The sequence below is a fragment of the Huiozyma naganishii genome, chromosome 8 (assembly GCF_000348985.1).
Source record: "Huiozyma naganishii CBS 8797 chromosome 8, complete genome".
Classification (NCBI taxonomy): domain Eukaryota; kingdom Fungi; phylum Ascomycota; class Saccharomycetes; order Saccharomycetales; family Saccharomycetaceae; genus Huiozyma; species Huiozyma naganishii.
The window spans coordinates 1,693-17,081 of record NC_035929.1 but is presented as its reverse complement, the minus strand read 5'-3'; the positions used below and the strand labels follow the sequence as shown (position 1 = coordinate 17,081).

Below are 15,389 nucleotides of genomic sequence, written 5' to 3'. Positions count from 1 at the left end.
GTGCGATTATTTGGTAACAGGGTGTTTTCTTTTCTTGGATCATTCAGCATATGCTATAATCAAGAAAGGGGACTGGCGTATCAACACAAACACACACTTACACACCTCCAAAGTACTGTTGCCTTCTTTTCTTCTTTATTTTTTTTATCGTTCTTTCTTTCCCACATATTATAGGTGTTCCGTTCTCTTTCTCCTTCACCCAGTGCAAACTTCGCATGCCCGTTATCGATAAAATCAATGCAGATTGGGCTAGAGACGTTCCCTGTAGGAATGTGATCATATATGGATTTTGTAAGAAGCAGAAGGAAGGTTGTCCCTTCAAACATGATGGCGATACAGATGAGACTGCCAATGGGAACCGTGCCGTGATGGGAGATTCTCCACCACCCAAGAAAACTGTCATTGCTACAACTTCCCTCGATGCAAAAATGGATTCCTCGCCAACCTCGGCATCACGGCCATCCATCACCATCCCACCAAGAAACAGTACCCCTGTCTCTGCTAAATTCAATGCCAAGGCTTCAGCCAGTTTTAAGCCAATGTCCAATGGAGGCAGTAACAGGTCCATCAACGGAGGTCCACAGCAGGTGTTTGGTGATAATGTTTCATCACAACCCCAGCCGCAGACTCAGCAACACCAACCACAACCCCAGGCACCGTTCACGCCGAATTTCGATGCCTACAAGGCCGACTTCTTTACACCGTTGCCCCATTCGACTCAACCGCTTTCCAACACAAACATTTTGGAGAGTGATATAGGTATTACCCACGGAATGTCCAGCCAATTGAATAATATGTCCTTCACTCCTACAATATCTGCACAGTCAATGACCGGTGGGATATCGGAATCTCCAATTATAATGCCACCGCCACTGGGAGACCCTGAAGTGACCAAGTTAAATTTCCCAAGTATATATCCACCACCACATTCTATCCTACAGTATCACTTATACGCACCAGAGGCTCCACCACAATTGAAACTACCTTTGAAACCAAACGAAAGAAAACCAGAAGATCTTTTCATCCCAAACGATTTGCGCGAAGATTTGGTGAAGAGAAATTTGGCGTCTTTGCAAATATTCCCAGCGGGGGGGTCGTTACCGGTGATAGTCCAGGATTATTTTGGACTTGTACCACTAGACTTCCACGAAAAGAAAGGGGAGACAGATAGATACAGTGGCCACGTAAACTCCCTGTTTAAAGTTTTCTCCAACGTTGATGGGAAATTATACGTTCTACGCAGAATTCATGACATCAGTATCAGTGATCCAAGCACTATCACGAAAACGTTCCAAAACTGGTCTAAGCTACAATCCTCCAATGTAGTGCAGCTGAGGGACCTCTTTACTACGACAAAATTTGGAGACACTTCCTTGTGCCTCGTTTACGACTACTACCCAAACGCGGTCTCGCTATACGAAACACACTTCATTCGATTCCCTTTTTTGCCAATTACTCAGGATTACCTATGGTCGTACCTTGTACAATTGATAAGTGCAATGAAGTCTGCACATGAAGTGGGTCTGGTGCTGAACAAATGCTTGAATTGGGAGAAAGTTATTGTCACTGGGAATCCGGGAATGATTAAAGTGTCCGGTGTGGGGGCTTCTGATGTGGCCAATCACGAGAACCATGAGGACATGCATACAGAACGAAACAAGGACTTTGAACAACTGGGAAACCTACTAATTCGCCTCTCTTCATGCATAAACAACGGTACCGAAGGTAACCTGCAGACAATAGATTCGTTGCCCGTTGATGACAAATTCAAAAAAGTATTGACATATTTGAAGGATACCGCAAACCAAAATAAAAATATTTCTGACTTGAGCAGTCTTTTCATCGACAAGATATTTACTGTTTTTGACTCTATGAAAACATACGCAGAGTATACGGAAAAAATCCTGGCAAGGGAGCTGGAAAATGCCCGACTGTTCAGACTAATGTGTAAAATGAATTGCATATTTGGTAGAACCGAATCGAGAATAGATATCAATTGGTCAGAATCAGGTGAAAAATTCCCTATTATTCTATTTTACGATTTTGTATTCCATCAAATGGATGAAAGTGGCAAAGCTATCGTAGACCTCACCCATATTCTAAGATGCTTAAACAAACTGGATGCTGGGGCTCAAGAAAAGATAATGTTAGCCACATCGGATAACATGAACTGCATCATTATAAGCTACAAAGAACTGAAAGACTTAATAGACTCGACTTTCAGATCCATGACCTAGCGATGCATCTTATATCTACATTTAATGAATTAAAATATGTGTAAGTTTATGGAAACAACACAATTTCTAGCATGCCTGCAGTGGTATGACTGACTTCCGTCCTAACTGAATAACGCACAGCATAATATCCTAGATTATTTTCCAGGCATCATCAATGTGTAAAACTCAGTTTCAGAGTTCTGCTCACCTCTCTGAAAAGAAATTAGTAGTTCGAACCTTTAATACCCTCATTTTTCCAGAGTAAAGGTCGTTCCTGAGAACAATGGTTGGAGTTTTAGAGGTGAAGTTCCGGAGTAAGACTGATGAATTGGGAATCATTTATTGATGTGTGTTGAATTAGTAATGAGCAAATAAACTTATTTATTTTATTGAAGAACTGAAAGATGGGGTTGTCCTTTTACTTGATAAATCTTAGGACTACTATAAATGAACATTTCTAAAAAGGTCTAATCTGAAGCAGTATATTGTGTGGGTGTGGGTGTGGTGTATATTAGAAAATAAAACATATATTGGAGAATGGAGACTACCAAAGAAAAAACCAGCCGTAGTTGTCAAGATCTCGTACTCGAAAACGTGTCATTTACTTGCTTAGAGCTTACTGGTCCAGATTACGGTTGAATTGAGCACAATCAGTGATGATGATGGGGTCCGAAGTTTTTGCAGGCTGTTTTGTTTAAGGAGGACACACGGAATTAATGCAAATGAAACTGAAAAAAACTATGGGGGTTCATTGCAGCTCAGAATTTTTTAGCTTCAGCATTTTTTGAAGTTACAATCTGAAAGGACGGTTCATGAAATAAAAGCTCCAAATGATATTGTGTTTCGAACAATCATAGATAATATTTATAGTCCTTCCTGAGAAACAGATGTCTTGAAGTTCAAATTGAACTACGGTTTCCACTTTTAGGAGCCAAACTGGATTGTGACTGAAAGATATGTGTAACGACTGATTGATATTCGTACTTTTGCCGTATACGTAGTTATACGAGTTATATCAGTTGTACTTGCTTGCCTCAGTTTGGTCTCTTTTCGTTGGGTCTTGGATTTAGAGGCAGTTCTGAAAGATTTCGGTGCAGATACATTGCGGCTTATATATATATATATGCCGAATAACGGGCCAATCGCATGTCCCAAGTGGGTCTCCTCCCGTGTAGAAGTTATAGTATATCGCAATACTGTATTTCTTGGGATAACAGAGTACGGGTCCATTTTCAATGGGAGTGCCACAACTTATCCATACAGGCTTATTTTGATACTTTCTTCCATTCTGGAGAGAATCTATCGTGTGACCAAATTTGCCATTTTTTCAGCGAGTTTGAGATTAGGGCTGACGGTTTGCCTAATAATGCAACGCACCAGGACTTGGGAATAATCAAACTGAGCACACTGGAGAGATAAAAAATTCAATACGGGGAAAATAGAACAGCTGGTTATGTTTTTGTCCAGACCAGCATTTCAGGTGTACATGTAGAATGTTCGGTAGATCTCGAAGGTAATTTTGCGTAGTGCGTTCCCCCCAAACAAATAGATCTGGGTGAGAACCTTCAAAAAAATCAGCTAACTGAACAGTTCAGCACTCGAGACAACTCCCGCCACCTGTTGGCGATGCATGCTGCTGATTATTTCTCTGAGTGCATCTGCTGTGCCTTCTGGGTCCTGCGCCGTTTCACTGGGAGGAAACCAAAAATGTTGTTTATTTCCAGAACGGGACTGTGTTTCCCTTCTGGGACCGAGATGAGGAAGAAAATAACGTACAAAGGAGGAATGCCAGTTCCTTGTTCAGATCGCTGTATTTTCCTGCGGGGAGAAAGACGTAGGTTTGCCGAGTGCTTAACAAATCGTATGATCCCACGGGACGAGGTAGTTTGGATGGGGTGGGATATCCCCTCCCAATTTTTATATAATCAGGGAAATATGGTACATTTCATTCTCCATCGCTTGTTGAAATACCAACGGATCATACCCCCAATATGCTCGGAAACTTCAAAATAGTGTTACTGGCAATTGCCTCTCTGTTACCCACAGTTCTCGCCCAGGCAGTAAGCAATGGGATGATTGTGACTGATAACACTACGTTAAGCGGAGATCGTGTATTCAGCGGTACCGTCACGATTGAGAAGGGTGCCACGTTAACCCTGACTGACGGACGTTTTATGTTCAAAAAAGACTTGAACGTCTACGGTAATCTGGTCGTTTATTCGAACAATTGCGGTAATTCACTATTTGATGCTACTGCCTCATCAGTCAACATTACCGGTACAGCAGAGCTCTATTCTCCCAACACCCTCTTTTTATATTTCAAAACCTTTCTTAGCTCAGGGCACCTATACCTAAGGAGTATAAAAGGTGCGCAGACTGCTTACCTGAGCCAGGATTCACAAAGTTTCAGGAATGAGCGCACAATAACCGTTGAAGGCACTGATAAAACCTCAGCAGTGGGGTTTGCTATATTAAATACAAACGACGCTCCATTTGTGAACAATGGGCTAATAACTGCAAATAGTGAAACCCCGCTATTTAATGCGACGACAGTGGATACTGACAGCAAAAATACGATTACTATCATGGGACGATTTCAAGGATCTGGAACAATAGAAGCAATAAATGGAGTTTTATCCCTCTATAACATGAATATTTCGGATACTCAAAATGTCGTCTTGAAAGACTCGGCTGTATACGCATCTTCTTACGGGGATTCCAATGTTACTGTGCATGGACTAAACAGTTCGATAGTTCTTTTTGATTACGCTTCAGGTTCAGCTTTGCATGCAACTGTACAAAGTGGAACAGTGATTGCTGAGATTGAGGACACAACCTTTAGGTTAATGGATCTGGATAGTTTGATTTCACCATGCAACTTACTACAAAAAAATATCACATTTATTGATTCAGGAGTATCATCTTTATACCCTGCATTACTGTTCAACGGTTCGTTCTCCCCTATCCCACAACTGAAAACGACAACAGAAGTCCTGAATGGTACACTAACAATAGAATACGTCACCTCTTATTCCAGAAACGAAGAGAACGGAACCTGCGGGGTTGGGAGCACTGTGTNNNAGTCGACGACATTGTCGACTTCTATTAGTGCAAATCCATCAACCCACCGCTCCTCCAGTGCGAGTTCTTCTGCATCTCATTCATCCCGCAGTTCGGCAGTAAGCAGCAGTGTTGCATCGTCGAGACTCCACTCGTCCAGTGGGAGTGCGTCAACTACTCCTTCGTCACACCGCTCTGCTGCAAGCAGTTCCAGTGAGTCCGGACACAGATCGATGCATCCCGGATACAGTAACAGCACTGTTTCGGCGACATCGTCAGTTAAAACCACCACTTCCATGCAGGAAACACAAACGGAACACCCCATTGAGAAGTCAAGAACAGGAACAGACGTGCCCAAGTCGACAACGGTAATTGAACACTCCACGGACAAATCGAGGACAGGTGGTCTGGTCATGTCAACAGCAGGAACAGAGAAACCAACCGAAAGCTCGCAAACAGGCGCACTGTTCAAGACGACAACGGAAACCACACTCGAGTACGCCAAAGTGACATCTACTGTGGTTGTTTGTGACTACATCACCAGCAATGCCAACGGCGAACTTGTTGCCACGCGCACAACGTTCCCTGTCGGTTCTACCCCAGCACACATGGGTGGAGAGTTACACACAACTACCATTGTTTCTACATGTACAGCGGACTGTGGAATCCTGACAAATAACTCAACCTATAGCAGTCAACATTTGGGTGGTGGTGCCAATGCTGCGGAACAGTCGGCTCATCCAAATGGAAGTGGGAAAACAAGAATCGCAGAAACAAACGACCAGCAAAACACGGGTATTTCTCACGTCACAACGACAACTACAACTACTAGAGCGTCAAATTCTCTGACAACATTACAAGTCATGTCTGTTGAACCCAGTGTCACACCCAAGACTGCTACAATGGCGGGAGTTTCGGTCTATGGCAGCAGTGGATCTGTCTTCAGGCCTAGTCTATCTTGGACTGCTGTGCTTGCCATTATGTTACTGGGTACCGTGTGAACAAAACATGGCAGCTATCCCTGTATCTGTGGTTGGTTTCGGAGCATATGTTAAGCTTTTAACAATTGTAGTACTTTTAAATATTCAACTTCTAAAACTGTGAGGATAAATTTGGAACTCCCTTTGGGAATGAACTCATGACCCGCTACCCTATCTAATACAGTACTGTGAACTATTATAAACCCGATATCTATCAGTCTTAGACAAGCAAGTACAGCTGATATAACTACATACTTTACGTATACGGCGTAAATACACAATATCAGAGTCCTTACATACTTAAGCTTTTACAGAAACGCTACAGCGTCAAGAAGTTTTCTGGGTATACGTATAATATAGAAGAGTTCCATAAACTGTTGAAGGATTATTCTCACCCTTTACATGACGACAAGACCTGTTTCACTGCGACGGGCAGTTGTATGTGCCAAATTTTGAGAGGCACAACTGATACGCACAGGAAAACAAAGGAAAATCATTTCAACAACATAAAGGAAAGAGTTTGAAGCTTGAAATTATCCTCCCGGATGTACCTTTTGCTTGTGGTCCAGAGGTCGTTCCATGAACGCTTTTCCAAAATGTTTCCTAGAAACTCTCACTGTGGGTTATCGACCGGCGGTTGCAAATATTCCCGTCATACAGGGTCGAGCTTGAAAAAACTCAGTGATTCCAGGGGTCGTCATTGTGTCGATCTAAAACGCACGTACATTTCATAAACTCTAGAGCACAAAACGTAAAAGTTGGTGCTCGCTGCTGGTCTTCAGAGGACTGCAATTTTAAAAAAAAAGTATATATCCGTATAGAGATACGATCAAATACGTTAAACGTTAGAAGTAGAAAAGCGAGGTCAACAGAGCTGAAGAGCAATGCTCCCACAGACCGTCCTCTCCAGCATTTTGTAAAAAGGCGTCGTCAGTGGGAGTGCTAATTAGCTGAGGGCGCAGCAGAGTATCTCGTTGACAGAGTGCTGGCAGTTGGATAGACAGTGGTTTTCATCTCGCATGTTCCTCCGGCAGCTTCGGTGTAGTAAGAGGTTGTCTGCGTCACTGTGTGTCCCTCCCCCACCACGGTCGTTGTGGTGACTGGGTCTGGGATGGAGGGAAAAGAGTCTGTGAATGATATGCCTGGGTTGGTATTGTAAATGCTTTCTGTGGCCCGCAAAGTGAAGAGGTCCTGCTTTATTCCGCATGGAACAATAGTTCCGTCAATGTCAGCAATAGTAGCCACGGCATCTGGGAACCCAATTGGCAGCTTTCCATCTTGTAAAGTCGTCTTCATATCTGGGAGTAAACTGGTGGGCGTCAGAGAAAACGCGACTATCGAACCCTTGAGTCCGAGAACACTGATGCTTGTGGAGAAATTGGCGGGCAAGTATAGTGCTGAGTCCTTCAACTGGATTTCAGGGCCGCCGGGATTGTTTCTAGCATTTAGACCAATATATGAGTTGGTCACCTCCACACTTCCAGTCCCCTCCGACGGGGGCGATAAAAACTTAACCGCGTTCCCTGCAAGCAAGTAAACAACGTTGCCTTCGATGAATTTTTCTGTCCCACTTACGACCACCTTCCCATTGTTGATGAATGGTGTTTTTTTTGGGTCAAAAGCGTCACCAAAAGCAATAGCTGAATGTGCAGGTCCTTCGTCAAGACTCCCTGCGTCGATAGTACCATCGTTGATAAAAACTTCCAAACCTTCGAAAGTGACGGCGGGCTGAACCACTGCGGAACCTTTGACGTAAATTGATCCGGAGTTATAGAAGCTAGTGAAGAACATATCAACATCGTTTGAAACGGCCAATTCGAAGGACCCAGTAACGTTTAGGGAACTCTCCCTGTTGAAAGAGACAGTGCCGTCAACATTGCGATTGTCTAAGACAAGACCGCCATGAACGCTCAGGTCGTTCTCAAACTTGTAAACAGAACCTTCTTTCAGCGTTAAGGTGGCGCCGTCCTCGATGGTTACGGCCTCGCTAAAGGTTTGGTCCCCAGTAAGGGTCGTGTCCTCGGTCACGGTAAGTGCTGCGACAATTTTCAGAAGCGACGCAAATAAAAGAAGCAGTTCCCCTGTGCTGTGGTAGTGCATGTTGGTTGTGTGTTTTATTTTCTGTGATGAGAAGGTCCTGCGAAAGAACAGAGAGAATAAGGAAGTGACACGCGGATTCCAATAGTTGGAATCTGTGGCCTTTATATAATAGTTGGCGAAGCTGGATCAGACCTCATTAGCTTGGGTCTGTCCGTTTGTCACGTAGCTTGCATGCTGCATGCTGCATGCTGCATGTTGCATGTTGCATGTTGCGTGTTGCATGTTGCTTGTTGTGTTTCTCGGGCCGTGGAATTGATTCGTTCCCCATTTCGAGAGACTTGCCTGGCCCGTTTGTGGGCCAACCCCGTTTTTTGCCCTCTCAAGGGGGCTATGACATACTGGAAACGCTGTTAGTGCTTCTTCTTGTTGCATGCATCTGTTGCTTAGGGGGCCTTACTATATTTTCCCTGTTGCTTAGTTTTAGGTTAGGAAGCTCTGCGAATTTTGCCAAAAAGAGACATGATAGCGGAACTAGATCTCGCGTGACGGTTGGAGAACTGCTGCCTGCCACACTCGGTGAGCCTTTACTGGAAGCTAGACAGCTGTGACTTGGAATTGTTGAGCAGTGATAAGTGCGATGCAGCAGGTTGGAAATTGAGGGGAGAAGTGGGCCCGGCAGTCACCAAAATTGTCTCTTTAATTTGAGATCTTCGCTGTAAGGTTTAGTAACGACGGTGATGCACAAGTAAAAGTTGATATGCAGTCAACAACCCTCTCGCAACACAACAGAAAGGTAATCTTATCACGAAGCATACTAGAATAACCGTGCCATCTTCACCACAAATAACAACGGGCGTATTTCACAAACCAGCAGTTCAGCTAAACCAAAAGACATAATACGGTCCCACAACAAAACAGAACATGAAACTCAACCTATTGCGTCCCATAGCTGTACTCTTGCTGCTTGATCGTGGATGCCAGACAGTAAAACATCTTAAAGCAAGCTGCCGTCAAGAGTAAATAAGTGCGGTAACAGAACTGCAACGCACCAGAACCGTCTCTGCTCTGTCTCATCTCCACCTCAATATGCCATGCTCAAGAGAGGCAAGAACATATCATGGAGCAGCCCGCAACTAGCATGCATACAGCCCTGCGGAAACGGCTCTGCGGGAGCTCTCAGGCTAGAATGAAAAACAGCGGTGCAAGGTAATACATGGAAAATGGTAGTACGCGTCACAGAAGGTACTTTGATACTCTGGACGCAGGGCATCGGGATACAAATAGTTTCACAAATTGGAGCAATCGGGGCGACGACCAATCGATGAGTTCGGGAGAGCAAACGGGGCGCTCCCATCGAGAACAAAATAAAGAAAAAGATAAGGTACAACAAGAAACAGCAACGAAATAAGAAAGATATAAAAGGGAAGATTGACCTAAAAGGAAGGAAAAGTCAATCCAAGCAAAATATATAGGTAGATTTGAGGATTACGTGCGGGAAATCTACCACAAGATATACCTGTAACACAATTCACCCCATTGAGGTATCAGCTGGGAATAGCATATCTTGCACCTCTCCTACCGCCAAGAATTGCGCAAAACCCTCTGTTATCACATGTTACCTACTACACATAGGGGAAACGCTATGAGCTTTGGCGTACGCTCGCTATGACTTTGGTGTCGGCATCAGTAAGTAACAACGAACGATGACTATGAAGCTTGGTCAAATAGCCTAACGTCTGAGATATTTGAAATTTTCCAGAGACCATTGCCCGATCAGCAATACGTACTAATCGAGGCATTCAATGGCAGTGAGAAAGTGGTAAGCGCTTTCAATCTCGCCATTGAAGGGAATCCGCTGGAGTGGTGGGAGGCTCAGGTGCGTGCTAACTACGACAATGCGGAGGATCTATAACAAGTGTAAGGGACTCTGCGACCTCAACAGCCCTCCGCGGCTTAGGAGACAGTGGTGCGTAACAATATGGTAAATCGAGCGAGCAGCTGTGGTTGGTCCTGTGGTTTGTCTATTCAATGTGCTAGATTATTGAATCCCTGTAAAAATGTTAGGGCGTTGGTAACGAGCTGCTGCATAGCGACGGTGACTGCTGTCCGACGGGTCTGATGCCATTGGTAGTTTATCCGTGAGCTGCTTCTCCTTCCCATATTACCAGCACCCTATTAGCTTTACTGGTGGAGCGAGTAACGGCCGGAGCATCCAATGGTGTGATTTAAGTAAATAGAAAATAGTCCGTTTGTAGAGTTTAGGTTCCGTGCAGCTGGGCTTGGTTGGTGAGGAGCATGTGGAAGTTCGGAATCTGCTCCCGTTTTATACGGGCCATCTGCAAGCAACAGGTTTACGTCTGCTGTCTTTTACCCTTTTACATACGCTTATCTGACCCATAACCATCGTAGCATCAACAGTTGACAATCTTGTACCCCAGTTACCGCGTGCACCGTGGTGCTGTGCCCGTTTGGATTTTTGAACAGGATCACGGTTCTTCCAGGAGATTGAAGTCACTCATGGTTTGATAACGCTGCATCAGTTTACTTACGTAAGACCGGACACGGCTTGCCCCACTGGAAATACTCTTTTCTGCTACCGCTCTTCCTAAGAAATACCCAGCTCACCGCTTAAGAGACGTGTCGCTACCGCTCTGCCTTGGAAACAAACTTACCTGAAGAAGCTTGAAAAATTGGATCTCTCAGCTCTTGAATGTGTCGAAGACGAGTCTGGCTCGACCACGTTTGGCTTCGCCTCATCAATCGACTCATCAACCACTTCAAAACTGGAAAAAACAGATTGGTCAACGAACTGCTTGGCACTGCCACCCTTATCTTTACCATCCCACTGCACACCATGGTCCGCCACCATTTGCGGCCCTAACTGACTGTACGGTACCATTCCCTTCCTTACTGGCCTCCTCGTCGGTAAAGCAGTCGAAATAGTCCTTGTCGTCATGCAAAATGTTGGTTTCGAGAGAAAACACCAAACAAAGCACCCAGTACAGGAAGAAAGAGATCAGAAACGAAAAGAACGAATCGCCATAGAAAAAGTTCACGATACCCGCATTGTGGAAGTAGTTGTTGTTGACCTGCCAAGCAATGCCTGGCAGCCCCGGGGCCATCCCGCACACCCAGGCGGCCATCGCTCTCCAATTGACACCCTTAGTGTAATAGTACTCACCCCTCAAGACAAACCCCTGCGACACAGCGTACCGTCTCTTTCTCATTACCAGATTGTTGCAGATGAGAACCGCAATGATCGGTGTCGTGACAATACCGAACGAGCCCATCACAATCATGAACGTGGAGGACGAGTTGTAGAAATTCCACGGCTGCAAGGCCACCGAGGCCAGGGCGGTGAAAATAGCGCCCCTCTTGATGTCAATGTATCTCGGCAGAACACCAGCCAAGTCCATGCCGCTGGCAAAACCTGCGTTGGAGATCGTAAAGGAGAGCTGGGCCAGGCTGAACGAGACACCGCAGAAGAATGCCGCTGCCAGGGCCCCCGCGGAGTAGCCGTTCTTTAGCCAGTAGTCGAAGATGTCCGTTGGCATCCAGAACGCAGTGCCGTACAGGTCCTTGCAGGTGGAAGCACCGATGATCCCAAAGATTGGGATTACGGAGGCTGGGATCAGCAGCGCACAGATGGTGCCCAGCCAGATGGCCGTTTGGGAGCTGCCGAAATGCGAGAAGTCGCTCTGGTTCGTCGAGGTGGGCGAAACCGAGCAAAACCAGTACGAGATCATGTACACCCAGGCCCATCTCTTCGTGGACCCCGTGACAGTCAACTTTGTGGAGACGAAGAACTCGCCAACCCCGCCGTTTTCGCGGCACAGATAGATAACCATGCCGACCATGGCGAAGCAGCTGGCAATGCACGAGAAAATCATGATCTTGTTGATCTGGTGCGGTTTCCACAGGTAGGAGAAGACGCAGATGACGTTGAAAAGGATGTATTCGATTGGTTCCTTGGTTGCCATCGCCACATGGCGGGTCAGGGTGTTCGGCAAGTGCAGATAGTGCTGGGACCAGGAATCGAGAATCATGTTGACGGCGAGCCCGCCCAGCCATGCTGCAGACGCGTAGTTCACAATGCTCACCATGATCCTGACCATAATTCCAAACCACGAGCCGTAGATGCCAAAGACAAATCTCTGTGTCAGCGTGTACCCGACCTTCCAGTCGTAGCCCGGGTACGAATTCGCAAGAGTGAAGAACATGGACAGCACATTCCCGATAATGAAGGCGCCGATCGTTTATGGGTACGACAGCCCGATGTCAAGCGCCGACGAGGCACCCATCCACGTGCCCAAGGTGAACGAGATGGAGCCCCAGTAGGCCAGGTTGGACCAGAACCCCCATGTCTGGTACTTCTTCTTGATGGGGAGGAGATCCGGGTTGCGCAAGAAGCTGAGCGCATGCCTGTTCTCCACCGAGATTTCCAAGAAACTCAGACGCTTCTGAAAGCTTGCCATAGACAGTGAGCACGTTGAATTTTTGTCTATGGACCGGCAAAAACGGTGGTGTAAAGCGAGATTGAGAAGAGCAGCTGGGTTCAACCAAGTCGCCTTTTTATGTAAAAAGGATTTTCAAGATGTATAGGTAGCGCACGTTGCCTGACCCACGTTTAGAAAAACCTTGCTTATCAGCGGTGTGAAAAGGAAGTCAAAAAATGTTGAAGCTCTATGGTCCTGCCCACCAAGGAAAGACCGCGAGCGAAAAGGAGGAAGAAAAAGTAGAAACAAAATTTCCGGCATTATTGCACTGGAATATATCTCAATTGTGGAGTCACACGGTGTGTGCACAACCATCATTTGGCCGGAACTTTTGCTCTGGTGTGGAGAGCTAGAGCTAGTGCGGCCATTTGGTCGACGTCTACAATAATCTACGGCGAAGTTCTCTATCAGTTGCCCAACTTAGCTTTGTTGAACACATTTGTGTACACCACCATGTTTACTCGGCCACAGCTTAAATTGCACTGGCCATAGCAATACTCTTGCACAGTCCTACCACCGGCGTCACTGTCACGACTGCGCTCCATTTGTTTTTATGTCATTTTATTTTAATTTCCTTTTTCACTTTTTTATTCCGGGCTGTCACGTCAGCAGTCTCTGATACCGACACGGACAACTGTCCGACACACGAACAAATACATGGCTAGGGTGACTTTTGGTGAAAAGTTTACCCAAAATTGCTGCAGCCTGGAGATACTTAAACGGGACGTAATTTTTATATGTCGCAAATAGCAACAATATGGCAGAGGAAAGACCAGAATAAAAGCAGAGCACGTATAGTGAAAGAAAAATCTCTACTTGAAGCAATGCGACATGACTTTACTGGTTTAAGGTGCTGAATCAATACTGTATTAGATGCAGATGTAGCAACTGAGTCGGTGTCTCTTTTGCTAAAAACAAGGAAGGGGATCATGCCATGTGTCTATACAAAAGTATTCTTATGAAATTAAAGCAGGGCTACAATGACTTAATGGCCGGCTCCAAACAGTCACCGCAGAAAAGGCAATACCCATGGATGTTGGGGTAATACCCGTTAGAGCCCATCTTAGGTATGATATTTGATATTGGTAGTAGATTCTTGAACCGGTATCTATATGTCGGATGAAAGGATTAGAACAATATGTTGTCATTATAAGCATAAACAAGCAATAAACAACAGTAGAGATGTAGCCACTACACGACGCAATGTGGAACAAATGTGCCGCACTAGAGAATATCTTATAAAGGCTATGCAATTCGATGGAACAGGTCTCTATTTCTGGTACATACAGAAGAGACCATCAAACCATACCTAAGTATACTAAGAAGTTAGCCCAATCCAAATCATCTAATATAATCTACTTAAATGGATGGTTGAGGCGAAAATACCCAACAGTACATGGTCCGATACTTTCCTCGGATATGGAACATGGAGAGGTAAGAAGTTGTGGGGCATCGCACCCTTCATATATGCTTGGAAATCTGGTATCGTTGGGAAAAGTTGTTTCTTCGGATGTAGATAAGAGATTCCATTATTATCTTCTTATCAGTCTATTATGATATTTATCCTAATCCAGCAAATACTGCACCGGGATCAAATGCTACAAACCCTCAAGCGAAGCACAAACAAGGAACAAGAAACCAATCAACCGCGTCTCCATACTACAATGGTTACTATTTATCCCGTGGACTCGCCACAACGATGGGTTATTAAAAAGCAGGACTGTGTGAGGATAAGTTGTGGAACTCCACATGGGAATGGACTCATGACCGGTTACCCTATCAAATACAGTACTGTAAAATATTGTAAACCCATGTGAGAACAGCAACTCAAAACATGCGGATGGCCTGTTATCCGGAACGTATATAAACTGCAACGTATATGCGCCGACATCTTTCAAGACCGTCTCTAAATCGAGGAACAAACGAAGAGAAGAGGAGAGAGACAAGCAAATACAACTGATATAACTAGATAATTCCGCATACGACGTAAATAAAAATATCAGACCGTCCTGACACACTCTAATCACACTTCACCTGCTTTAGCTCTTACATGTACATGGTTTTGTACCTGGTGTAGCTTAGTTACTGTATCTCGGCTTGTGCTGTTACAGGGAGGATGACCCAGTTTGGGCTTGTACTACGGGAGCTGAATTGATTGCCAGTTATCATGCTGCTGGGGTAAATTTGGTTCCTTGTGTAGAATTCTTATACAGTATTGCACTTCGATGAGAATTTTGGAGTGGGGTACGGTGTTCTTATTTTCACAGACAGCATATTGCTTGGTTCCTCGTGTTACGGGTCGACGTACTGTAGATTGCTTGGTACCACACCCGATGGATGTGTAATGAGAAGGATAAGATCGGCATGAAATACTTGTTAAGATACTGCCTTCCAACTACAGTCCCAACGTCTATACTACTCCAGACTTTTTGATTCTATCACTCAGAGTCTTCTCTGTGCTGTCGATGATCTTTCAGATTAAGCAATGCATCAAAGCAATAAACAGGGTATATAGTTACCGTTTGATTTCTGTGTATTGCAAGAGGAAGCTCCCGTTTCTTAACCATTGACTAAAACTCTTCGCCATTGATCAAATC

At 44.9% G+C, this 15,389-nt stretch overlaps 4 protein-coding genes across 4 annotated transcripts; 2 read left to right on the top strand and 2 right to left on the bottom strand.

Moving 5' to 3' along the window:
• Positions 1-215: 215 nt before the first annotated feature.
• PAN3 (PAN-complex poly(A)-binding subunit PAN3) lies at positions 216-2,237 on the top strand (the record flags this gene model as incomplete). The annotated part of the gene is made up of 1 exon (XM_022609259.1): positions 216-2,237. The coding sequence occupies one exon, from the start codon at positions 216-218 to the stop codon at positions 2,235-2,237; it is 2,022 nt and encodes a 673-aa protein (XP_022465673.1).
• A 1,970-nt stretch (positions 2,238-4,207) lies between these two features.
• Positions 4,208-6,277, top strand: KNAG0H00110 (uncharacterized protein; the record flags this gene model as incomplete). The annotated part of the gene is made up of 1 exon (XM_022609258.1): positions 4,208-6,277. The coding sequence occupies one exon, from the start codon at positions 4,208-4,210 to the stop codon at positions 6,275-6,277; it is 2,070 nt and encodes a 689-aa protein (XP_022465672.1).
• Positions 6,278-7,198: 921 nt separating this feature from the next.
• Positions 7,199-8,356, bottom strand: KNAG0H00105 (uncharacterized protein; the record flags this gene model as incomplete). The annotated part of the gene is made up of 1 exon (XM_022609257.1): positions 7,199-8,356. One exon carries the CDS (start codon positions 8,354-8,356, stop codon positions 7,199-7,201), a length of 1,158 nt encoding a protein of 385 aa, XP_022465671.1.
• Positions 8,357-11,130: 2,774 nt separating this feature from the next.
• On the bottom strand, positions 11,131-12,516 carry KNAG0H00100 (uncharacterized protein; the record flags this gene model as incomplete). The annotated part of the gene is made up of 1 exon (XM_022609256.1): positions 11,131-12,516. One exon carries the CDS (start codon positions 12,514-12,516, stop codon positions 11,131-11,133), a length of 1,386 nt encoding a protein of 461 aa, XP_022465670.1.
• Between the last annotated feature and the right edge of the window lie 2,873 nt (positions 12,517-15,389).